The following is a 26,452-nucleotide window of genomic DNA, read 5'->3' on the forward strand; positions in this document are numbered from 1 at the left end:
ACCCACCATCAGCCAGCTGTGGCCTAGGGAACTGGCCTGGACGTATGTGTAACAACTTACTGGGTGTGCCACGACGCCAAAGCCTGGCCACCCGGAGCCAGTTTGCCAAGTGGTTAAGATCATAGACTTTGGATTTGCAGCCTAACACTAACCAGACAGGAGGCCCTGGGCAAGCTGCTAAACTCCTCTGAGTACAGAGAACTTCGCCCAGTATTGGGCCCGGAATCCCCAACAAATATGGCTGAGGACAAACATGAGTATTAGTAATATTGGCAGTGCTCCCAGGAGAGCCCAGGCCAAAGGCTGGCCCACCTCCTCCTCACATGTCTGTTGTAGAGACAAATCATTTCAAATATCCTTTCTTCTTGACTTGTCCATTCCAATAGCAAAGTATTTGAATTTGCCCGTTTCAACCGCATATCCTTTATTTCACAGCCTAGATCCAGGTTTGGTAATTATGCAGTCATAAAATGATAGGCTGTTGGAGCTAGAGGTATTTTGGTCTGCTCAGATTGCCCTAACAAAATGTCATAGACTGGGGGGGCTTAAACAACAGAAATTTATTTTCTCCCAGTTTTGGAGGCCGGAAGTGCGAGGTCAAGATGGCAGCAGGGGTGGTTGCTGGCATAAGCCCTCTTCCTGGCTTGCAGGTGGCCCTTTGCATTGTGGCCTCACATGGCCTTTCCTCGAGGTGTGCACTTGGAGGGAGGTGAGAGGGAGGAAGAGCCCATGTGAAGGAAGCACAGGGAGCAGGAGTGGTGGAGAGGAGGAGACCTCATCAATTTTCAGGGCAAGCTAAGGACATTGGTCTTCATCCCAAGAGCAACAGGAGGAGACTGAGGAGTTTTAAGCAGAGGGCTGGCATGACCAAGGGATGTTGTTTTGGTTTGTGTGGGTTTTTTTGTGAGGAGGACTGGCCCTGAGCTAACACCTGTTGCCAATCTTCTTCTTCTTGCTTGAGGAAGATTGGCCCCAAGCTAAGATCCATGCCAATCCTCCTCTACCTTGTATGTGGGTCACTGCCACAGCATGGCTTGACCAGTGGTGTAGATCAGGGCCAGGATACAAATCCCCAAACCCAGGGCGCGAAAGTGGACTGCCTGAAACTTAACCACTACGCCACTGGGCCAGCCCCCCAAGGTTTGTTTCTGAAAGACTCTTCAGGTGCACTGTGAAGAACAGAATGAGGAGAGGCCCCCTGGGTGGGGGACACCAGTTAATAAGGTGAGAGGCAGTGGTCCCTTGGGTGAGGCAGAGGTCCACAAACTCTGGCCCACCACCTGGATTATGTTTTTAAATAAAGTTTTATTAGAACACCGTCATGCACATTCATTTATGTATTGTCATCTCCAGTTGCCTTCCCACGGCAAGGGCAGAGTCCAGTGGTCCTGACAGAGACCGAATGGCCCTTTGTAGAAAAAGTTTGCTGAGCCCTGGGCTAGACTTCCAGAGTGGAGGTGCCAAGGGAGGCTAGACTAGGGACCTGTATAAGGAAAGAAACAGCCCAGGACTTGGTGGCTGGATCCCACACGACCGCTGGGGGGACAGGAGTCGTCCCGGGTGACGATCAGGTTTTCAGCTGGCATAGTCGAGCCTCAAACGCTGTCATCTACCCTGTGCACAGACAGGCAGAGGAGCCAACACTTACGTAATGCTGGGTGCCAGGCGCTGCTCTCCACATGCTACAGTTAACTCATGTAAGAAAACAGACTGAGGGCCGGCCCGTGGCCAAGTGGTTAAGTTCACGTGCTCTGCTTTGGTGGCATGGACCTACACCGCTCATCAAGTCAGGGTGTGACAGCATCCCACATAGAGGGACTAGAATGACCTGCAACTAGGATACACAACTACATACTAGGGCTTTGGGGAGAAAAAAAACGAAGAGGAAGATTGACAACAGATGTTAGCTCAGGGCCAATCTTCCTCACCAAAAAATATACCTTAAAAAGAAAAAAAGAAAGTCTGTGCTAGACACTGTGGTGGGTTCTTGGGACCCAGAGAGGAGTGACATGTGCCCCCAATCTCAAGGAGATCACAGTTGGGATGCGGCCGACTCGAAAATATGGGACGTGCTCAGGAGAGGTTTGTGCATGTAAAGGTCTCACGGAGAAGACTCGTTTGGACCTAGCGTGGAGGATGAAGGAGTTTTCTCAGTATAGAAGAGGATACTTTTTGAGTCTCCAACGTGACCATATTTGGAGATGGGGCTTTTAGGGGTAATTAGGGTTAAGTGAGGTCGTAAGGATGGGGTCCTAATCCAGTAGGACTAGCGGCCTTATAAGGAGAGGGCGAGAGAGCCTCTTTCCCTCCAAGAGCGTGGAAGAGGCCACCCTTGCTCTTTCCGTGAGCATCCGAGTCTTCTCGTTTGCTTGCTGTATAAAGCGTCACCGTGAATAACCCGGTACCGTGTTCGAGAGCGTCAGTGCTGACGGGAACGTGTGCTGCCTGCTGCAAGGAGGTCGACAGGTCAGTTCTCCCAGGGGCGTGGCCCCTACTGCAAGGATTACTCACTCTAACTCAGAACGCTTTCTCCTGTTGATAGTCCGGTTGAATGGCTACTTCTAAATTTAACCCAGAATTACATAGGGTTATAATTTTGTTACCGCTGGAGCGCGTGGCTTTTTGTGGGTAGACTTCCAGGTGGCGCCCCTGCCCCGCACGTCTACGCAGCTGATCTGGAAAGGGATGCAGGCGCTCCTTTGTCACAGCGCACAGCATCGTTCCAGCAACGTGCTGTGCGTCTGCTCTCCTCATGTGAGGAAGTTGCTGGCTTTAAAGAGCTGCTGCGTTTTCACATGATTCTGATAAACGGGAGTAGAAGAAAGCTGAGATTTCTCTTTAATATCAAGGACCTTTTTCCTAAAAATAGCACTTTGGCAAAATTGCCTTATATTTTTAGCATTATTTGGCAGTATAGTGCATTCTCAAAAGAAATTTTTTTCTCTGTATCAGAGAATATGAACATTTTCATGACCATTTCTAATAACACAGAAGGTATGTTTAGAGAAGTAGAGTAACTCTAGCCAATAGCTTTTATGTAGGATGGAGAAGGGGTGTTCGCCGGGTGAGAGGGCCCAGCACCTACACCTGATGAGGTGCTAGGCTGTCTCTCCTACTTCCCTTCCCTCTGGGGTCCTGGGGGATCAGAGGGCCAGCTGCCTGCCTCCGCCCTCTAGACTGTTCCACAGCTAAACCACTTGCGGGGTGAGCCCTGTGGCCTGGGGGATTTTTTCAAATTGAAGTTTTATATTTGCCCCCAGCCTTATAGCTTTCTTCTTGGTAAAATTCCATTCAATACTTGTTCACCAGGAGTGAATTCCTGCTTGATTTCAGGCTCTTTCATATATACTGTAATACATGGTATATACACATATAAATTTTTATTATAATTATGAAATACGTTATATGCAAAAGAGTATGAAATGCATCATCTATACAAAGAGAATAATTTTATTCTTGTAATTATAGAATACATGATATATAAAAATAGTAGGAAGGTAATCAGTGTACCTCCTCAGCCAGCCTAAGCCTTTGGAAGGCCCGGGGGGCCTCGCCCTGACCCCAGGGAACCAGGAGCAAGGATTCTGTACTAATCGTTCTCTTGGTTTTCTTTACAGTTTCACATTCATATTAATGCTCCCCTGAACAATCTAGTGTTTCGCTTTGTCTGCTTTTTGTATTTATATAGAGAGAATCATCGTGAAGGTATTTTTCTGGGCCTTGTTCTTTACTCTTCGTGTCTTCTTGAGCGCCATCCGTGTTGAGATGCGTAGCTATGAGCCATTGGTTTTCACTGCTCTGTGGTAGTCCTTTGTCTGCGTGGACCCCGATTTATTTATCCCTTCTCCTCCCCGTAAGCATGTGAGTCGTTTCCCATTTGCTCGCTCTACAAACAGTGTTACCGTGAACATCCCAGGACAGCGTGTAAGAGCTTCTGTGCCGACGGGAGTGCTGGCTGTCCACCGTGCAGTGAGGAAGCCACTAGCCGGGCGGGACTGTTGAGCGCCCCAAATGTGGCTCATGCAGCTGACAAACTGAACTTTTAATTAATTTCAATTCAAACGGCATTGCTCTGGAACATACGTACCCAGAGTGTCATTGCTGGGTCATAGCACGCACAACTTCCCCTGGACTCGGTAGTGCCAAGGTGTTCTCCAAAGTCATTACAGCTCTTTACGGTGTCACCCACAGGTATGAGAATTCGTATTGCTCATCAACACTTCGTGTTGCATCGTTGGACTTTTTACATTTTTGCTCACCTGATAGGTGTGAAACGGTATACATTACAGTTTTAACTTGTGCTATCCTGAATTGCTAAGAACAACGAGCAGCTTTCCATCAGCGTGTTTGCTATTTGTATTTGCTCTTCCGTGAAACGTGTGTTCATCCCCTCCGCCCTTTTATCTGTCAGGCCATCTTTTTCTTATGGGCTCCTAAGAGTTGTCTTGTTAATTTGGGTATTCATTCTTAGCTGTGTGTCACAACACCTTCCCTCCATCTGTGGCTCTTGTACTCTCTTGATGGTGCCTTTTGAGGAATAGACGCTCTGAGTTTCAAGTAGCCGGCTTTATCGATTTTCTCACTTATGGACTAAGCTTTATGAATGTGAAAGTGTTTTACGGAAAACCTTGAATGTGGTTAAGTCTGTTTTATGAACAGGGAAAATAAGGCCCAGACGGGCTGTGGGCGCTTCCCAGGGTCACGGGAGGGGCTGGGTATTTGGTGGAGTGGGGTCTGGAATGGAGGTCTGTCGATTCTTCGGCAGCGTCCTTCCCACTGCAGACAGGCTGCCTCTCAACTCCTCGCTCAGGGGGCACCGGACAGACCCTCCCACACCGGCAGTAACTCAGGCGTGGTGGAGTAACCTCTCAGGAGCAGCGGGGCACAAAGCGGATTCTGAGCTGTTTTGAGGTAAAGGAGGAGACAGGAAAAAAGGACATTCTCTGTGCCCGGCATTTTGCCGGACAGATTGCATCGAATGAAGTTGCCCAAGGAAGGCAGACAGAGAGAGACAGTGACCTCCGGGTCAGGCCGACCTGGGTTCAAATCCAGGGGCAGCCATCACCAGCTGGCTGACTGCAGGCCAATCCCTCACCTCTTCTGACCTCCATTTCCTCACCTGGGAGAGGAGGTTAAGAAGACCTACTTCCCAGCTGTGGGCGGGGACACTGTAGGATCCCAGTACCCTTTCACTCCCCAGCGCTCACGCACAACAGCGAGGGAGGCGTGATAAATAATGGAGAGAGCGCGAGCTCCCCGTCAGGCCGACTTCAGTGTGAGTCCTGACTCATTTATCCCTTCGTGGCCTTGGAGCTGTTTCAGAACCTCTCTAATCCTCAATTTCTTTTTTTTTTTTAATGGAAATAAACATGGCTGTATCACAGTGTGGGCTGTGGGCGTCAGATGAGATAATGTCTGTAATATTGCTGGCACTCAGGAGGTGCTTCATAAGTGCATTTCTCTTCCCAGATTAAATGCAATCACGTACTTGCAGTAACGCCAGGTTGTTGCATGATTGCCGGCATGGAATCATTTAGGTCAGATACCAGCAAATGTCCCTTGGCTGCCAGGCACACCGTGAATTCCAGCTCCCAGCCATGTGGCTCCCTGCATCCATGCAGTGCTCTCAGCCCTGCTCCAGCGCTGGCAGGACCTTCTGTTTGAACATCGGGGCTTGGCGTGGCCTGAGGGTTTTGCCCCGTTGATTCTTCAGCCAGGTGTCTCCTTGTCCTCTCTCCCGTCCTTACTTTCTGAGCCATGAGCACAGTGTGACACACATTGCTCTGGGCTTAGACTGCCAGATTTGAATCAGCTTTGCCTCTCAGGCCAAAAGCGATGGACTGACAACTTCCCCCTCTCAGTCTCCTCGTCTGTAAGATAGGAGCAGTGCCACAGGGCTGGTGCCAACGTTAAACCAGTCAACGGTCCCAGCTGACTGAGAGATCAATAATCAGTGCCACTGTCAGCATTAGGCTGGCCCTTCCTGTCCCCCAGCCCAAACCCTATTCCAGGCCCGCTCGTCCTAGCAGTGTGACCTTGGGCAAGCAGCATGACCCCCTCTACCTTGATTTCCTCCTCTGTAAAGAGGGACCAAATGGGCCTGTTTCCCCATTGCAGGAATGAGCACACGTATGAAAGATCTATCTCCATCTGGGCAGAAAAGATGCTCACTTTGTTGAGTTCCTTCTCTCCTCTCACTTCATAAGCCGGCCTCACCAACACCCCTTATTCAGGAGCACGTGTCTGCAGAGCTGGTTCCAGGATTATGGAATTCTAGAATTCTGGAATTCTACCTGTATGCACAGGTAGGGGCTGGTGAGCGTGTGTCTGCTGCAGGCCCCATCCCTCCATAAGAGTGGTCACTGAAGGGGAAGGAGACCCAGCTGGACTTTTCATCTGGGGCCAGTGGGGAGGAGCCTGTGCCCAGGAGGCGGGCCCTCTCACCTGGCCTTCCCATACCTTTGCCCCCTGAAACTCCTGAGGGGGGCAAGTGTCCTTTCCCAGGATGACTGTAATAGCCACAGGGTTCTTAACGCAGTTCCATGAAATTGTGAGAAAAATCCTAGTGCCACTGATCGAGTCTTGGGAAAGGAAGCCAAGCAGGTGGCAGCCCTGAAGGTGGCAGAGAAGTCCCAGACAGCTGCAGGTGCAGCCTGGGTGGGGAGGGAGCCTCTCTGAGCCTCAGTTCACTCATGCATTCAATAAACATTTGTTGAGTGCCTCCTATGTGTCAAGCACTCTTTTGGGTTCTGGTAACACAAGAAAAATAACAGCTCCTGCCCTGTCCTTTGGCTCAGCAGAATCACTCCGGCTTCTCTCTTGAGAAGAATCTTAAGGGGCAGGGGAGAAGTAGGGAAATAAGTTGAAAAGCTATTGCAATAATCTGAGCAAGAAATGATGGTGGCTTGCCCCAAAATGGTAGCAGTAGAAGTGGTGACAAGCACTAGGATCCAGAATATATTTCAAGACACAGCCAACATGACTTCCTGATTGATAAGATGTGGATGGGAGAGAGAAAGAGGGGCCAGCTCTGCCTCTGAGTGTTTGGTTGGCCTAAGCAAATAGAAGGATGGAGGTGCCATCAGCCGAGATGGGGAAGACCAGAGCAGGAGCAGTTTCTGAGGCTCCCTTTGGGACTTGATAAGTCAGATGCCCATTCAGCATGCAATGGGGATATTGAATGCCATGTTGGACATATCTCATTTAATCTCCCAAATGATATGTGGTCTGTATCACTGTGGCAGAAATGAGGAAACTTCAATCAGTGGATTCAAGTTCTGTCCCAAAATGGCACATCTTAAGTGTTGGCACAGCATGTAAATAATGGAGCCAGGATTTGAAACTTACCCAACTGACTGCAGAGCCCACACTCTGCCTTCTCTGTGCTGCTCATGGAATCTGTGGACAAGGGGAAGGTACCTACCCTCAGAGCTAAGATCTCCCAGGTGTGGGACATTTACTACATCCAGAACTGTTCTATGGGCTTTAAAGGGAGTATCCCGCTTAATCCTTCCAACAACCCTATAAGTACCATTATTATCCTCATTTTGCCGCTATGGAAACTGACGCCCAAAGAGCCTCAGATTCAGTGAATGGTGGATCTGAGATGTGATGCAGACATCAAGCTCTTAAGTACTATGTTATACTCCAAAAATAAATGTCAAATCAAAGAATAGCATGGAATTGACTGAAGTCAAGATATGGCTTCCTGTAAAGTATCATTCAAAAACAGGGTCACCTTATCTTTGAATCAACAGACATTTGTTGTGTGAAAAAGCCGCAGTCCTAACGACTGGAAGCCGTAAAGTCTTCTATTTAACAAACATTTAGTGAGCAACTGCCAGGCTCTGTGCGAGGCCCCATAGCTGCTGCCTGAGTCACTGAGAAGCTCAAGGTCTAGTGCAGTTGGCAGTCATTCTAGTCCAGGCATTAGGTGTCGTAATCAGGACACATGAAACAGAGTGATTGCATTCTACGTTTCTCTTCTTTCATGTCTCTTATTTGTACACGGCTATATCCGAGTGTCAGTTAGTGAGTATCTTTTGCGTAGTAGGAAAAATGGTATTATCTTGGCCTAGTCTATGCGCCATAATTTTCTTTTGAACTAGTGAATTTCGCTCCCCTTTTGACATCATACTTTTCTCAAGTGTATATTGTGGGGGAGAAGGAGAATGTGGTTAATGGTAAATATGAACTTAAGATAATGTTCAGCAAGTATTACATTTTGCTTTCAGGATTAATTCTTATATGCCTAGTTTTCAAGAAAAATAAAGACTGCCATTTCCTCATCTTTGCCAGGGTTTGAAGTTGATTTATTCGTGCCTCCTGTGAGAGCATCTTATCTAGACGTTTATAAGGCACATTTGCCTATGGATGCAGCATCACACATGTGGTGTTTTATCCAGGAATATTGATACATGAATTGGGATCTATAAAAAAAAAATCTATCCAGAAATGATTTTGCAGCCGGGTTTGTGACTGTCTATTTGATGTTTTTTATCTCTGCCTTTCCACAGAAAAGTCTGGACACCTACTGTTTCCTGGTCTTTGCTGCAATCTGCCTCACAGGTGCTGTCTATTTCTATTTCGTCCTCCCTGAGACCAAAAACAGAACCTATGCAGAAATCAGCCAGGCATTCGCCAAAAGGAACAAGGCATTCCCACCAGAGGAGAAGATCGACTTAGCTGTAACTGACGACAAGATGATTGGGAATCCTGAACCGGACTCCTCCACCCTGGACAGCTACGTCAAAAACGGGGTTGTGTAGATGGATGATCGCACCGCTTCAGGAAACCAAAGATTTCCTCTGAATTTAACATTTTTAAGTGTTTAAAAATAAACCTTTGCTAATCTAACCCTGCAACCATTTGGGCTTTTAGGAAGCTGGAAAGAATTACCCTATGTTTTGGCAGACCCAACATTTTTCTGTATAGGTCACCTGCCTTCTTCATGACTTGGCCTATGCCTTCAAAATGAAATTGGAGAAATAGAATTTGAATGCTTTCTCGAAGGAGAACAGTATGGCGTGACCGAAGGCCTGACGGACTGGAACTCACAGGCTGAACCCTAGTCTCAGCCCTTCTCATAAGTAGCCTTGAGCTGCCCTTGACCTGGATCCTGAAGCCTCAGTGGACCCCTGGCTTTGGTCCTGGATGAAGGTTTCAGAATTCAGTGGGGAGACTCCCCCATCTCCTAATAAATGCCTGTTTCCAATCTTTGGCTCTGCCTTTTGGATCTCAGGCTCAGGAGGGCCTGAAACCAACCCACCGTCCTCCAGGTTCTGCCTTTCCCGGGCTATGTGCCCGTGGGGCTCAAGACCTCCAGCCCCACAACATCTTCACATCAGAGTATCAGATGTGTCGTAAAAGGCATAGAGCGGGTCAATATGTGGAAAACCTGGAGAGCAGAGGTACGAAGTCACTTTCCAGGAGCAGGGCCAGGGACTGCAAATCAAACTCTGATCATTTGAAAAAACAATATTAAGAATAAGAGTATTAAGCTCTGAAGCTAAACCTAGACTTGGAGAGGAAGCACATTGTGACTGATTGGTGATGTCTGCCACAGGTGCAAGAGTGGGAATGTCACAGAGGCACCCCATGTTTGCCAATCATGGAGGAGATTATGCAAAAGATAGTGTATTGCGGTTCTCCAGAGGAAAAGAATATGTATAATTTGTTATGAGGAATTGGCTCATGTGATCATGGAGGCTGAGAAGGCCCACAATCTGCCATCTGCATGCTGGAGATGCAGGAAGGCTGGAGGCCTGAGAATCAGGAGACCCAGTGGTGTGAGCTCTTGTCCAGGTCCAAAGGCCTGAGAACCAGGAGCCTGATGGTGTAAGTTCCAGTCGCAGGGCAAAAGAAAAGCGATGTCCCAGCTCAAGCGGGCAGGCTGAGGGCAAATCTTCCCTCCTCTGCCAGTTTTCTCTTCAGGCCCTCAACGGGTTGGATGAGGCCCACCCACATTGCGGAGAGCAATCTGCTTTACTCAGTCTACGAATTCAAATGCTAATCTCATCCCCAGGAACCCTCACAGACCTGCCCCAAAGTGGTGTTTAACCAGCTGTCTGGACATCCCATGGTCCAGTCAAGTTGGCACATAAAATTAAGCATCACAAGTCCACCCCTTGTCGACTTGGCACCCATATACATCTCTTTAAACCATACTTAATCTTCAAATAAAGACAATAATGAGGTCGTAACTCCACCTAACGTGATACAACTATCCTGCCTACAACTGAAAACATATTAGCCCCTTCCCCCAAAAGGAGATAAAGTCCTTGAGTGAGGTTCTCTTCTCCTTGATATCCCATAACTTAAGTACTATGATGTAAAATTAACAAACTTGAATTTTATGACCTAAAATCAACACATCTTGTGTTACATGGTAAGGGAATAAAAGAGGAAAGAAAACAAAGATATTGTTAGATAGACAAACAGATACACAAAGTATTCATAACAAAATAAGGAGGAAATCCTCAGGACAATTACAGTCCTCATTTCTATAACTGGTCATGTGGTCATAGCTGGTGTTTATAAACACCTTCTTCCACTAGCCACTCTGCGTTCCTTTTGCCTTCAGCAAGCACCTCAGCTGGTCATGGTTCTTTACCTGGTGGAGTGACCGAAACCATTCTTGAAGGGTCTGGGCCGTTAGTAGTCCTGCCTGAATGAGATTGTTGCAGTTTTCCATTGCCTTTAATCACAGGGCATGGTGATACTGAGAGACGCCCAAAGGGATCTCCTGTGTTCCAGACACACTCTCCCTTCCCGCCATTGTGGAGTAGCAGCCAATTTCCCCTTGGTAGTTAGGATCACTCGCCCCAGCTGGCACAGTAACTCCCTTTCACTGTTTGCACCCATGACCCAGTCAAGTTAACGCGTAAAATTAACCATCACAGACAGTGAGTTCTCCATTACTCAAAGTGCTCAAGCAAAGGTTGAGTGATTGCTTGTCTTGACTGTTGTTGTTAGGGAAATCTGTGTCAATGTTGGAAGAAGTTGCTACGAGTAGATATGTTTAAGGACTCTTCCAACCCTTATGTGCTAGGGTTGTTTGGGTCGGAACAACTTGCAGCGTGCCGTGATAATGCCTGCCTTGTGGGTTGGGTGATGCCCTACACTTGCCTCCAGAATGAAACAAACATAAGTGCCCATATGTAGATGAAAGTGCATGTGAATTAGCACCTGTGTGTTTGAATTTAGCATGTCGCAGTAGGAGTGGAGCCAGAAGGGAGGGGAAAGGCTCTGGACCTAGCAACCCCACTGGAATCCCTTCGTTTTTTTCTGACCATTCTGGACAAAGGCAGCCGTGCCAAAATCTGAGTTCTGATTTTCCTCTCCTACTGAATATTTTTTCATCACTGGTCTTCTCCTTTGGTTGATTGCCAGTTCAGTACACCATAGCATCCAGCTTTGGTTTGGCTGAAAAATTTGGACAGTGTTTGTCAATATGGTAAGAAAGTGAAATGTGAGTACAAGAAGTACCTGAGACCAAAAAGGCCAAATAAAGTATAAAAAGAAATAGGAGCTTTTGAGTGTTCTCTTTCATTTGCAGACTTGAGTATTTAGTCACTAAATATTTACTAGGTGCCTGCCATGGACCAGGCATGAGGTGGGCACTGGGGATACAGCAGTGAGCAAAAGTCCACTGCCCTCGGCTGCCTTAGCTCGTGTCCACCACAGAAGAGTGAACATCAAAGAAGCATTAACGAGAAAGTGAAATCAGTGCCGGGGCCGGGGGGACATGGCGTTATAGGAACATGTAACAGGGCCACCTAGTCTGAGGTTGGGGTGAGAGAGGAGAATCAAGAAAGCTTTCCAAAATAAGTACAGAAGTGGAAGGGGAAACGACATGACCATCAGGCAATAGGACTGGAATTGTACATTACTACATTTGAAAAGTTAGAACAACATTAAGTAAATTTTTAAAAAATAATAAGACACTCATAATTTCATATGCTTCAATTTCTCTGACACTATCGTTTCAAATTTTACACATCTCTGTCCATTTCTGGCCCATTATTTAACCTGTTATAATCACAGAATACGTAAAACGCAATTTACAACTATCTTGTCCTTTATCTCCTATTTTTTTCACTTTACATTAAATCAATTCCGAAGCCTTTGTCCATGCTCTAATATCCACTGCAGTGAATCTCCATGGAAAGAGCTGTGTTTCAGATGCTGAAAGATGATGGAGAGTGGTGAGTCAGAGAGACAGACATCTCCGTGGGCCCTGCTGCACAGGCTCTGGTGCCTTCTGAATGGTACTAACCACTGATAGTGTCCTGTACCCGTTCATGGCCCTAAAGGACTCTCTACTCAAATTAGCAGGCCTCCTGTTCCAGTTCCTGCCCAGGGATTAGGGATTAGGCCCTAGTCTTACTATTGTCCCTATCCTTTCATTCCCAAGCTATGGAAGTTGACGTTTCCTCTTTTCAGCTTCACTGAAAGAAAAGTAACTCTTCCAGCTTCTGATTCTGGCTCAGATGAAATAAGCACACTCCACCCTATTTCTCCCACTGATTTATAACTAAAAAACCCAGGACAGAATACATGATACAAACATACGAAGACTCTGAAGAACAAATGACAGCAGGCATATTGAGGAGGGAAATCAAAACCCGAAGAACAACCAATATGGCAGGTGAGTTTTCTGCATTTTTTCTTCCCGTATCTCCTGACTTATGCTCCAGGACAGGCCAATTCCCAGAACTGCACAATGAGCACTGACAGAAAAAGCTCCCAGAGAAACCCTCCCTATCTGGCCAGAGGGACAGAAGGGGTGACTCTATGGGGAAAAGAATGCATGGGGTCGGGGAGGGTCACCTTAAAAGAGTAAACTGCCACTCCCCCCCATTTTTTGCACTGAGACAAGCTCAAGTCGTGAAGCTGAACTCCTAGGATGGTGGCAGCAATGGTGATCACACAGACATCTAAACATCTAAGAAAAACTCTTCTCTCTGATGAGAGGAACTGGCAAAACGGGCCGCTGTGGTCTGAAGAGTGTGAGGGACTGCCTGTTACTCTTTTCTCCCTTTTTTTCTGTCGATGTTTTGCCCCAGATGCAAACCCAGATGTGAAAGTGTAGCACAATGGGGAGGCGAAAGCCTTAGATTTCCAGCCAAAATGCCAGGAGAAGTGACAACTGGAAATTGGAGATTGTAGAGGAAATCACAGTGAGGAGACAACTAAAAAGAGTGACACCTTAAATCTGCATGTGAAGTCCTGGGCTCACCCCGGAGTGCCACATGCATGAAGCTGACTGGAAGTAATATAGCAAAACCTTTGAGAACTGCCTATAAGTTAGACCACCACACGGGCCCAGGCTGGCCCCTGGGTGTCGCACACACAGGGTGGACACAATTAGCACTGCAAAGACTTTGGAAACTAAACTGAAATTGGAAACAGAGTCCACAGAATGTGGGTCAGGACTTGCAGCCTGGGCATAACCAGATTGGTTGCCTGCTTTAAAAAAATTGCCTGGAAAGTTTCAATAGGACATACAGCGTTATAGTATAATGTTCAAACTGTCCAAGCTACAACTCAAAGTTACTTGACATATGAAGGGCTAGGAAAACCTCAACAACTCTCAATGAAAATAACAATCAACAGGGGCCAACCCCCAAATGACCCGGATATAATAGCTACTTTAAAGTAACTCTTATAGTCATGCTCCATGAAGTAAGGGAAAACACTCTTGAAATGAATGGAAAGATAGAAGTTCTCAGCAAAGGAATGAAAACCATTTCTAAAAATTGAAACTTTAGACTTGAAAAATGCAATAACTGAAATTCAAAATTAACCTTACATCATCAGTGGTAGAATGGAGATGACAGAGGAAAAGGTCAGTGAATTTACAGAGAGATCAATAGAAATTACCCAATCCAAATAACAGAGAAAAACAAGTGAAAGAATGAACAATACCAAGTACTGGCAAGTATGTGGAGCAAAAGGAACTCCCATACATCGCTGGTGGGAATGAAAAACAGGAACTGCCACTCTGGAATGCTGATCAAAATATCGTCTCTGTTACCAGCTGAAGCTGTACTGGAGAAAACATCTTAGGCGTGTTTCCTAATATTGAGCCCCTGAGCTGAATGTATGCACCACAGCCCACGGGCTTTTCACCAACCTCCAGCCCCACACACTCATACGTTGTTTCTCACACACACTCAAGGGGCCAGGACATTCACACATGGAGGAACAGGGTGCGTGTAAGTTGTGTGGCAAATCGATTCCTGAGGTGCAGAGAAAACAGTGATACTGATGAGGATTCCCCTCCTTGGCCGAACTTTAGTCATGCTCTTCTGAGCACGCTTCTTGACTAAGCCTTGTCCTTGGCCTGCTGACCTCAGTTTTAGCAAGAATCCTGCTAAGCTAGTTTAGTGAGAATACTTCAACTTTTGACATCTAATCAAGTTCCTCTCCCCCATCCCTCCGCGCTCTGTGATATCCAGTCAAGCTCCTCTTTTCCCCGCTCTTGATACCTAACCAAGTCCCTCTCAGTAATTTCCATCCAGTGACTCCCTCGCCCTGCCTGTTGGCTCTAAATCCCAAGCTGCCTCTCATATTTGAGTTCAGCTCAATCTCTGCCCCACATTCAATAGTATTAACCCCTATTGCAATAGTCTTAATGTTTTTCTTGCCTGTTTAACTCTGTCTGGTACAATTTATCTTTGACAATACGCACAGCTTTAAACCCATATACTGAACCCAATCAGAAAACTTGAACCAATGAATGTCAGTTCCCTATCTCCCCAATCCAAGAAAACCAGTCCTCCCCCCTTGGGGGAGAAGTAAGTAAAAGGGATGATGGAAGAGAATAAGTTCCTGTTGAAGAGACTCAGGAAGAAAAAGATAATGGCTGGCTACAAACACAGTGTCAGATGGAGAAGAAAGTCTTGCAAAGGATACCTTCTTGGAACAGCTAGAATCATCCATGATCCGGCTTCCATCTCTGGAGTGCAGACAGGAAAGGGAACTCAAGGTGCTGGGCCTCTGTGAATGAGATGACACATGAGCCTATCATTCTCCACCCGAGCTAGTCCCATAATGTGGGAAACTTTGTAAGTAACGCAGCACTGGAAGGCGGCCCTCAGATTAGTCCCTAGCCAGATATTCATTGGTCAATCCACTAATGTGCTGCAGTTGTCCAGCCAATCACAAGCAAGCAAGGAAGGACAGGGAAAGTCAGATGTTGGTCATGCTTGGCTTCCCCCAGCAGAGGTGGACTGCTGCTCTTATAGCACTGGCTAGAGTCACCCAAGGACCCTCGAAAGATTAGGGAGCTGGGATTACCAAGAAGCACAGGATTTAGTGGAACAAAAATTTCTGCTTTTTATCATCTACTGAGACTGAGTTAGAGGTGTTTGCACTGAGGGTTAAGGATGTTTTCCTTATAATGAGGGTTTGCTCACTCAAAAAGAGAACACAGGGTGGGCATTTCATCCTAAACATTTACAGTCACAAGGAGACTTGTACTGAAGCGATTATGTAAGTGAGTGAAAGTGTTTGCGTCTATGTTTTATGCGTATGAGACATTCTCTGATATTATTGCATATGTTCACCTGCTCTGGGGATTATCAGCTGGTGCTAATCTAGAAAATGAAGAACTTCTCCAGGAGGGAAGAAGCCATGTCTGTTCGACTCTACACTGCATCCAGCTAACATGGTAACTGGCACATAGTAGGTGTACAATAAATATTGGTTAAATGAATAAATGGTAGTGTAATAGGCAGAAAAATGGCCCCCAAAGATGTCCAGGGACTTATCCCCAGAACCTGTGAATGTGTTACCTTACATGGCAAAAGAGACTTTGACGGTGTGATTAAGGTAAGGATCTTGAGACGGGGAAATTAACATGGATTGTTCAGGCAAGCCCAATGTAATCACAATAGTCCTTATAAGAGGGAGGGGGAGAGTCAGAGTCAGAGGAGGAGATGTGATGACAGAAGCAGAGGAGAGAGAGGGAGAAAGACAGACAGACAGATTTGAAGATGCTCCACTGCTGGCCTTGAAGATGGAGGAAGGAGTCATGAACCAAGGAGTACAGGCTGCCTCTAGAAGCTGGAAAAGGAAAGGAAACTGATTCTCCCTTCAGACCCCAAAAGGATGCGACCCAGCCAACATATTGGTTTTATGACTTCTGACCTCCAGAACCATAAGACAATAAATTTGTGGTTTTTTGTTTTAAAGTTATGCTTTTTGTTGAGGAAGATTGGCCCTGAGCTAACATCTGTTGCCAACCTTCCTCTTTTTTTTTCTCCCCCAAACCCCAGTACATAGTTGTATATCCTAGTCGTAAGTCCTTCTAGTCCTTCTGTGTGGGACGCCACCACAGCATGGCTTGATGAGCAGTGTGTAGGTCTGTGACTAGGATCCCAACCAGTGAACCCTGGGCCACCAAAGTGGAGTGCACAAACTTAACGACTACGCCACTGGGCCAGCCCCCAAAATTTATGTTGTTTTAAGGTGCTAAGTTTGTGGTCATTTGTTACAGCAGCCATAGGAAATTACTACAAATAGCCTAGAGCAGTTGTCTCCACAGTGAGAAATGAGTCCTCAGTGCACAAGATGATTCATTGGAATCTGAGAAGAAAATCTTTTTACATTCTCCTTTCATTTTGAAGTGAATATTGCTTGGGCCAGCCCGGTGGTGCAGTGGTTAAGTTCACACATTCTGCTTCTCAGCAGCCCAGGGTTCGCCGGTTCAGATCCCAGGTGCAGACATGGCACTGCCTGGCAAGAGCCATGCTGTGGGAGGCATCCCACGTATAAAATAGAGGAAGATGGGCACGGATGTTAGCTCAGGGCCAGTCTTCCTCAGCAAAAAGAGGAAGATTGGCAGTAGTTAGCTCAGGGCTAATCTTCCTCAAAAATAAAATAAAATAAAATAAAATAAGTAAATATTGCTGGACTCATTTTACATGATTCAAACACTGTCCCAACCCAGACTAGCCATTACTTAGATTATACATCTTGGCTGCTTCTCCTCACAGACATTTGGAAAAACTTCTCTCTTCCTCTCCTCCTCAGAATCCCAATAGCACTGACTTTTAATTTTACACATGGAATACCTTCTAGTATCTTTCTGGTACATAGTAGGCCCAGAGAAATTGACTTTGTTGGAAGGAGAAGCAAATGAAAGGAAGTAGATGTAGTGACAGAAGCACTGGCCACCCACCTTAGACCATGAAGCTGAAGGCCACACCCTAAGGGTGCAGGGCAGTGAGCAGTAAGGATTCTGGGTCTGGACTTCCTGGAGCAGAGCTGCCATAACAGCCCTGAACTGCACAGCAGTGGCCTTTGCTGGTGAGAGTCAAAACTTCTATCTTGTTTAAGCTTCTCTTATTTTTGGTTTCTCTTACTCATGACTAAACCCAAATTCAATTCATGCAGGTTGTGACAGGAAAGAGCCCCAGGCAAATGAGAGTATATGAAGCAAATCAAATTCTTTAGACACTCAGCAAGTTGTTTCTCTAGAGCACGGGTGCTTCCAGGTTAAGGGAGCATGGGTTCACATTCCAGGATTGTCTAGTTACAGCCGCTCTGTTGGAGCTGTCTGTGGTGCTGACCTGGGTTTTCTGCCTAACTATACTAATTTCTCTTCTGTTCAAGTTTGCAAAATACTTTCACATTATTGTCTTTGATGCTGGAGATAATCTGTAAATAATATTATTGGATTCATTTTATTTGATCCAAACCCTGTTATTCCAACTCTAAGTCCAGGCACTTTTAGTGCTCCCATCACTGCACTGCAGGACCTCAGAAATTTGGCCCCAGGCCCTTGTCTCCAGAACAATGCTTCGGACATGTATCCCTACCTGGGTGTACCATACCCGTATATTAATCCCTTCCACTGTGACAACCTGACACCCACTGACCTGTGGTGGATTGTAGCATTAATGGCCCTGGTGAATTACACCCCCTGGTAAGCACACCCTTGTGTAATCTCCTACCACATTGAGTCTGGACTTGGCCATGCAAATTTCTTTGGCCACTGAGACATCAGAAAATGTGACACAAGCAGAAGCCTGATAAACACTTGTAGTCTAGGGCTTCCCCTCTTAGAATGCTAATGTCATCATGTGAGGAAGCCCAGTCTAGCCTCTTTGAGGATGAGAGACACATAAAAGGATCTCCACTTAGCTCCATTGTCGCAGCCAAGCCCAGATCCAGGGACCCACCCCTCAGCTGAATGTAGCTGTCTGAGTGAGTCTAGGAGAAACTAGCAGAAGAACCATCCAACCGATTCACAGAATCACAAGAAATAATAAGCTATTGTTGCTTTAAACTGCCAAGTTTTTGCATGGTTTGTTAAACCATGTATAGATAGCTGATGCAGACCCATTATTTTGGGTTACGTCTTCACATTATTCACTGAGTTATGTAGCACTACTTAGAGCCCATTCCCCAAACAAGAACAGAATTAACATTCTCTGGAGTAAAGTCTAGTTCATTCATCCTGCAATCATTTGTTGAGCACTCACTACACACCTCTCCTAGGTAACGGGGATACAAAAGTGGATGAAACCAATCTCTTCCTTCAAGAGATTTAGAAGAGGTTGAGGAAAACAAACTAGTGATAATCAGCACAAAGCTGGTGGTCCCTCCAGATAGAAGGTCTTTCTCCTTCTCTTCACCTGGATAACTTCTACTAATCCTTAAAGACTATGCTGAGGCACCCCTGCCTCTAGAACTCTTTCTATGATTTCCCACTCTTGGCTGAGTTCTTTCCTTTTGATTTCCACAGAAGCCTGTGTTCACCTTTATTGAGGAATTTGTCACTGTGTTAGAATTGTGGTGATCTTTTTTTTACTTGAATGTCTCCCCTACTAGACTCTAAGATCCTACAAGAAAATGAGTGATTCATCTCAGGACCTCATGTTCCGGGTAAGTGCTTATTACATATTTACTGAACAAATAAATGCCATGATAAAGATATGAGGAGGATTGACGGGACTCCTGAGACGAGAATGGCTGTGGCTTGGGGTGATTAGGACAGATGCTTCTGAGTGGTAGCATGTGAGCTGCATCTCAGAGGAGGATTAGGATTCCATTAGACTGAGAAGAGGAGGAGGAGGAATTCAAGACAAAAAGCCCAGTAACAAGGGAATGAACAACTAAATGACATAGTCAGAGAATAGCAAACTGTTGGTGTGGCCCCAAATACGGTGGATATTAGGGTGAGAATGGGAGATCAGGCCAGTTGGTAGTTTGGGTCTAGACTGTGAAAAATCACAGATTTCTAGAGTGTGATACTGATGCCACTTCCTAACTATACCTGGGACCTTTCATCTAAGACTGAACAGGCGTAGGCAGGAAACCCCCTATTCTGACACTATTTCTTATCTGAATAGATGGTGGGACTCTGGGAGGTCAGACCATTATAATCAGGCTTCTTCTCATTTCACTTCCGCTGAACATTCATTAGCTGGTAGTGAACCCGAAAGGATGGAGGTCACGTTGAGTGACAGGGACTCGGCAGCTTCTCACAGTTTGAGATATTTGCTGTAATTTACACTAAGCTGTGGCTGTAATTATCCTTATCAGAATCACTTCCCCTGGCAAATTTGTACATTAAGTCAAGTAAATTTCCTCTCATTAAATCACAGCATTTGGGGACTGCAGTTTGTCTCAGCCAAGAACTAGAGCTTGGAAGCAATAAAGGCAAAGGAAAAAGAGAACTTGGGTTCTGAGCAGGAAGAGTGGGTGGTGAAGACAAAGGCAGTATTTCAGAAGCGTGTTGGAAGCCCAAACCTCCAGCAGTTCCATGACTGTCTGCCTCTTTAATTTAGAGCAGGCACTTCTCAGCTACTAGCTGCCCCACCATTGGCAAATTGAGAATGCTGCATTCCATGTCACATCTAGAAGCAGAAAAGAATCTCTAAATGAAGGTATTTTTAGTGATGGGAGCAGATATTTCAGAAATGGGCTGATGGTTTCATACCATGAGTGAAAATAAAAGTAAATATTTTTGTGCTGGAACTATGTTAGGTGTTTTCACCCATGTTATCCCCTTTGGTTCTCACAATAAGAATATGGGGTAGGTTGTTTACATTTTCGTATTTTTCTTTTCCTTCTTGAAACTTAACACAATTCTAATTAAATAACCTGGACTGGAGATCGAAGACAATGGATGTGTCATATCATCTGCTAAATCTCCAGCAGTTACCACAGTTCCTTGCACACAGTAAGTGCTAAATAAAGAGCTGCTGAATGAATAAATTAATTGTAAATAAGGCAATTTTTTGAAATCAGGGAATTTTGACAGATATAGGAACTAAGTTTAAAGATAGCAGAAATCACCAGGTCCATGAAATTTGGCTGAAACCTAATTGCATAGAACACACTCAGAAAATGAATGCCCATCAGTTAGGACTCTTAGAGATGCAGGCGACAGAATCTTAACTCATACTAGCTTAAAAGTTAAAGAAGGGAGTTTTCTATTTGCATAATTAGAAAGTCTAGTAAGGCAACTGGCTTAAATCTTGGTTGGATTCAGGGGCTCAAATAATAGCATTCACGGTTCCAACTCTGTCTCCATTATCTCTTGGTTCCACTGATCTCTGCTTGGCTTTCTCTCCTTGAGTTCCTCAATATGGCAGCCTCCAGTAGCCTCAGGCTTGCACCTTCTCAGCTTGGCCACCCAGTGGGGAAATTACTTCTCTTTCCTAATGTATCAGTTATCTATTGCCATGGAATGGAACACTCCAAAACTCAGTGGTTTAAAAGATCAGCCATTTTTCTGCTCACAGTTCTGTGGGTCAGCTAGGCAAGTTCTTGGGGTCCATGAGGTGTCCTCTGGATTCAGTCAGGCATCTGTGGTCAGGTGGTGTCAACTGGAGGCTGTTTGGTCTTAGATGGCCATTCACACATCATGGGCTTCAACTGGGATGGCTAGAACAGTTGAGATCTTTGGGCCTCTCTCTCTCTACACGGTCTCTCTCTGCGTGAAGTGTTTCAATCTCAAAGAGGTTCCCGCCTGGTTTGCTCAAATGACAGGGTTCCAAAGGAATGAGAACAGAGCCTGTAAGACCTCTAGAGTCTGAGGCTTGGAACCCAGACAACATCTCTTCAACTGATCAAACCAAGTCATGGAAGTAGCCCAAATTCAAAGGGAGGGGAAATAGACTCCACTTCTCGATGAGAGGCACCTAAGTCACATCACAAAGGGGCATGTGGGATGGGAGGGGTTATTGTGGTAGTCAGATTTACAAAACATCTACCACCTCCCAACGTCCAGATGTCAACCTCTTGAAGATGCTGATTGCCCTCCTCAGGTCACGTGTATATCCCCGAGTCACCATGGTGGCCTGGGAGGCTGAGTTGCTCATATGCTCAACCCGGAAGTGATGGGCAGGGGGGAGGGCAAAGGGAAGTGCAATCTAACTGACAACTCTTCTATAACCACCTAGAATCAGGGAGGGAGTCCTCAGCAAACCAGAAGAGGATGGAAAAATATGTTCAGAGAGAAAACTAAAGCTAGCAAGCTCCAAGGCAGGCTCTGTCTGTCATAAGGGGATGATGATCAACTATGAAAGCCTAAGAGTAAAGCTCAAAGTATCAAAAGCATAGCCCATTGGCCCCCTCAAGGATAAGGATGCCCGGACCCACAGACCCCACCTGTCCACCACTCCTTATTTTGGAAATACATGCATAACTCTCAAAGCCAGATGCCAGAAATAACAAATATTTACGTCAGTCACCTCGTGATTTCCCTTTTTCCCGTTCTTAATGCCCTGGAAGCCTTCTGAATATAATTTGGCTTCCAGAAAACTGGCCAAACAGATTTGAACTCTGCTTTTTCTTAATAATTCTATTTTTCATAGCAAAAATTAGTAAATTATCGTGTCTGGGTTATATATCAGTCTCTTGTAAGAATAGTAGGTGTGAGTCATCCCCCAGTTCAATTCTCAGGTACCAAGAAGATTTCATTTTTAAGGCTAAAAGCCAGACCATGGTGAATTTGCAGAAATCTGATAACTTGAGGCGTTTCCCTGAGGCCTCTTGGAGATGCCTGAGTTCGTGCTGTGTCTCTAGGTATTGTCCCCAATTCACCTCAGAAGAAACGAAGGCTTAGAAAAACAGCTTGTGCAAAGTCACAAAGCTGTCAACCATAACCGATAAAATGCCCCCTCACCATTCATTGATTACCATCCATTTATTCCCAGGACACTTCTGTGGCCCTGCTATGTGCCCGGCAGTGTTCTAGATGCTGGAGACATGAGGATAAAGAAGGAAATTTCCAGCTATCACAAAGCTGACATTCAAGTGCAAGGAGATGCAAAATAAATAGACCACACACACAAATCCAATGCAAATAATTAGACCATGATGATGTGCTAGGAAGTGTCTGTGTGTGACTTTAGATTGGGTTGCCAGAAAATGATAATGTAAGAATAGCATCCAACTGTTGCCCATGGAGCTCAGATGCCCACCTACGAAATCGGTTGACTGAATGAAATTCTCTCTAGGGTATCATCATGCACAAGGGTAGAATGAGGAGATATGGTTTAGCAACACAGAACATGGATAAAGGACTTGGTGGGTGGGTAGGTTAGCACTGCATAGGTCAGGATCAGTGAAAACCAGTAATACCAATAGGAATATGTAGGATTTATTGAGCTGTGCCCGGTGCCTCTAATCCTCATGATGACTCTGCCAGTGCAGGTATTAGTCTCACCATTTGACCAGTGAGGAAACTGGGGTTCCCTGAGGTTGGATAATTTGTCCCAGGAAAGGTTGGGAGAGGGCAGGTCATGGTGAGTCATGCTGGCCAGGCGGACGGCTTCTTTGGAATTTGCTGTGCTGTCTGCTCCTCTCTCCAGCCTTTCCCTAATTCTTCCTCCTCTACCCTAACCACTCTGCTCCCTTCTCTCTGCGATGATAGGCACAAGAGACCCGAGCCCCACCTCCCCGTACCGTCTCCTCCCAGTGGTCAGCTGAGTGTTTCTGTTTGCCTGGAAAAGTCATCTGGCCACCAACAGCCAACCGCATTCCCTCCAGCTCCCACTAACCAGGTGCTCCCCAGCCTCTGAGCCTGGCACCTGTGTCCCCTGCATCAGCAACCAGACAACTGGGCCTGAGCAGGGACCCAGGAAAGCCGGATGTGATGCCCGAGGACTTCCGACTCACCCACCTGGCCCCCCACCCAGGAAACTATAAGGCAGGGATTTTATTTGTCCATTTGTACCATTTGCATAAGTTAGAAAATTAGTTTGAAGTCTGGGACCTGCCAAGATTTCTTAGTGGATGACTGGTGGAGTGTATATTTGAGCTTAAATACTCTAAATCCTAGTCTAATGCTTCTTCTACCATGCCACATCTTGTCCCAAGAATGAATGTATGTTCCCAACCAGGGCGGGTCAGGATCATCCCGGGGCGCACCGGCCCTGCCTCTTCTCAGTTGCAGCATGAGCCTCCCAAGAAAGGCCGTTGGGCAAACCGAATGTGCCCCACTGGCAGGGCTGCGGCGAGCCCCCAGGGTCTATACAAGAAGGAACTGACCCCGCCAGGGCTGCTCCGAGCCAGGGCCATCATGTTGGCCCTTCTTTTGTGGGAATGGCACTCCCAGGGTTGTGTAGGGCAACGCTGACCCCCACTCCAACCAAGACAGAGGGGAGAGATTCCTAAGCCAGACAGCGCTTCTCCGGGACTCACACGGCTGCTCCCCTTGGAAGTGGATGGCACAAAGGGACAGAGCAAGCCTTTCCCAAAGACTGGATTCATGCAGCTTCATCCCACGTGGAAGATCTTTACTTGTGGGTGCCAGACACTGGTGGAAGCATTCCAAAGTCTGTTTTAAATGTGAAACCATCCTTATAATCTCGGGAAGTGAGAGAGTGTATGAGAAAGAGCCTTGTAAACCAGACAGGACTCCAGAATACAGGGAATTGCTCGTAGGTTGGTAACAGCCAGGCCAAGGAATGCTGCTCCAGCAGAAATTTTACCAGCGAGCTCTGTCTCCACCTCCTGCATCTTCCCATTAACTCAAAAGACCATGATTAGGGGCACTCAGCATGTCGCCAGCCCTGGGAATACAGAGATAAGTCGAACACAGCCCTGCCAATAAAGAGAGTGAAGTCTGATGAGAAAGGCAGCAGAAGCACAATTTCATCACAAGGCAGAGAATGAGGGCTGGCAGGGAGGGAGGCAGAGCCATTATGGAATGATGGGAGGGCACCTAAGCCAACTGAGAGAATCAGAGAAGCCTTCCTAGGGGTGGGGGCTCTCACTGGAGGGAGCCATGGATGAGGGAAAGGGCCTTGCAAGCAAAGGGGAAAGAGCCACTACTCAGAGGCCCGACGATACGTGACAATAGGGCACATGGGGACATGCACGTGGCTGGTATGGCCGGAGCACAGGATGTTTTAGGAAGGCAGGAAGGTGCAAACAGGACCTTGCATTCCATTTTGAGGAATAAGGACTTTGTGCCAAAGACAGGCAGTTCCCAAAGTGTGCCTCATGGAATCCTAGACCCCAGGTGCCCTGGGAAAGAGGGGTTCCATGGTCACACAAGTTTGGGAAATCCCTCCTACCATCCACCTTTCTTGGAGAGTCAGAGTCATTAGCGTATCAAAGGTTCTGGGAGTTCCAGCGGTAAGAAAGCCTGGTCAACTCTGTCTAACCCACGCTTTTCCAAACAGCTCTGGCCAGGAGGAATGGAATACCTGTAACTGTTCCATGGAACATTCTTTGGGAAATCTGCCAGAGCCTCGGGGCAGACTGTGAAGGCTTTTCAAGGTACGAAAATGAGCTGGTCAGATTTGGGTATTGGAAACATGCCCGAGTGAAGGAATGTCCCCTTCCTCAGCCCGCTTCTAGATTTCCCTGAGCATGTCACCAATGACATGCAAGTTCTCCATCCCTCAGTGCGGCCTTCCCTCCCTCCTTCTCTCCAGCTGCCATCATTTTTCAAGGTTCAGTTCAGGTGTCACCTCCTCCAGAAAGCTTCCCCTGACCCACCAGGGGAGGTTAGATGGCTCACACTCTGTCCCCGCTGTGACTTGCACAGTCAATTGTCCGACACGGGGTCACCCGGTCCTCCTTGCTCTCTGAGCATTCCTGCTCAGGTGCCTTTGCTGACTCATGCTCTTTCTTTTCTCACTGAGGTTCCATCTCCGGCCTTCATCCCTTCTCACATTCGAATGCCAGCCCTGGACCATATCTCCCATCTCCATGGTTTCAACAACCCAACAGGCTGAAGACTGACAGATGCGTGTCTCCTGCCAGAACTCCCTTTCCAGCAGCAGACCTGGTTAAAACACCTGTTAGACAGCTCCACCTGGACACCCTTCAGGGGCTGCAAAGCAGCACTCCACCTGCTTCTGCATACACCCGTTCCTCCTTCTGCATCACCCCTGTTCCTCCTTCCATCACTCTGACCCAGAGAACAGCAGCATCCCCCTAGCTGCCCAGGCTGGAACCTGAGGGCCAGGTGGACTCTGCTCTCTTCTCCCGCCACATGCAGTCGCCTCCCAAGTCCTGACGATGCTGCCTCCTGAAAGTGTGCCCCTCTTTCCCATCCCCTCCTCATTGTTCTGCCCGTCTGGAGCTTCATCCTCGCCCGTCTGCATCCCTGCGATAGCTCCATAGCTGCTCCCTCTCAAACCACTCTCCCCATGGCAGCAGAGCGGTCCTTCTGAAGAACAGGTGTGTCATGTCGGGCTCCTGCTTAACAGTTCCGTGACTCCTCACTGCAGCTCCTTCACAGGGCCCACGGGGCCCTTCACTCTGTGGCCTGTGCCTGATTCCCCACACTCCTCTCCTTGAGTCCTCTGCTCAAGTCCCACTTGCCCTTCCTCATTCCTCCACCACTCTAAGATTTTGCAGATGCTGTGCTCTCTGCCTTGAATGCTTTTCCATCTCCTACCCTGGAAAACTCCTAGCTATCCTCCAGGTTTCTTTTCAAGGGCTGCCTGCCCGTGGCTGGCCTCCCAGGGCAGCTTAGATGCTCTTTATGCCTCTGAAGCCCTCTGAGCCTCAGTTTCCTCATGTGGAAAACCACAATCCCTACATCAACCATTTGTTGTGAAGAGCAAAAGAGAAAATAGTCAGTGCCCACACTGTGCCTAGAATAAAGAGGACACTCAGTAAGTGGCTTAGGGCTAACAAGAGTTCTTCTGCCCCATGCCCCAGAGTGGCTGCTGTGATTTCCACTCGAGACTGACTTCCAGAGTCACTCAAGCCTTGCCAGCCAAGCACGGCCCTTCAACAGGGATACCATCCTTCGCTCTGAGGCTGCCCAGCTCCCATTGTGGCTGATGCCAGCAGAGCATCACCAAAAGCCCCAAACTAGTGCTTTGAAGTTTGAATGTGATCAAAGGCTCCTGAAGGACAGGCATGGAATATGCCAGACACCAAGGACACCAGGATGGACCAGCACTGGCCCCAGTGTGCAGAGAACCTCATCAAAATGGAAATGGGTCTTCTGAGAAGTGTCTGG

The 26,452-nt window shown here is 46.9% G+C and overlaps 1 protein-coding gene across 7 annotated transcripts in view; it reads left to right on the plus strand.

Annotated features, from left to right (window-relative positions):
* Positions 1 to 11,529, plus strand: part of SLC2A9 (solute carrier family 2 member 9) — a 231,717-nt gene extending 220,188 nt beyond the window's left edge. For all 7 annotated transcript variants that reach the window (XM_070506228.1, XM_044767825.2, XM_070506230.1 and 4 more), the window contains one exon: positions 8,517 to 11,529. In XM_070506228.1, coding sequence (XP_070362329.1) covers positions 8,517 to 8,768 — 252 coding nt within the window. In that variant the 3' untranslated portion in view covers positions 8,769 to 11,529. The remainder of the gene's footprint in view (positions 1 to 8,516) is intronic.
* Positions 11,530 to 26,452: the final 14,923 nt, after the last annotated feature.

The sequence above is a fragment of the Equus asinus genome, chromosome 3 (assembly GCF_041296235.1).
Source record: "Equus asinus isolate D_3611 breed Donkey chromosome 3, EquAss-T2T_v2, whole genome shotgun sequence".
NCBI classification, from domain to species: domain Eukaryota; kingdom Metazoa; phylum Chordata; class Mammalia; order Perissodactyla; family Equidae; genus Equus; species Equus asinus.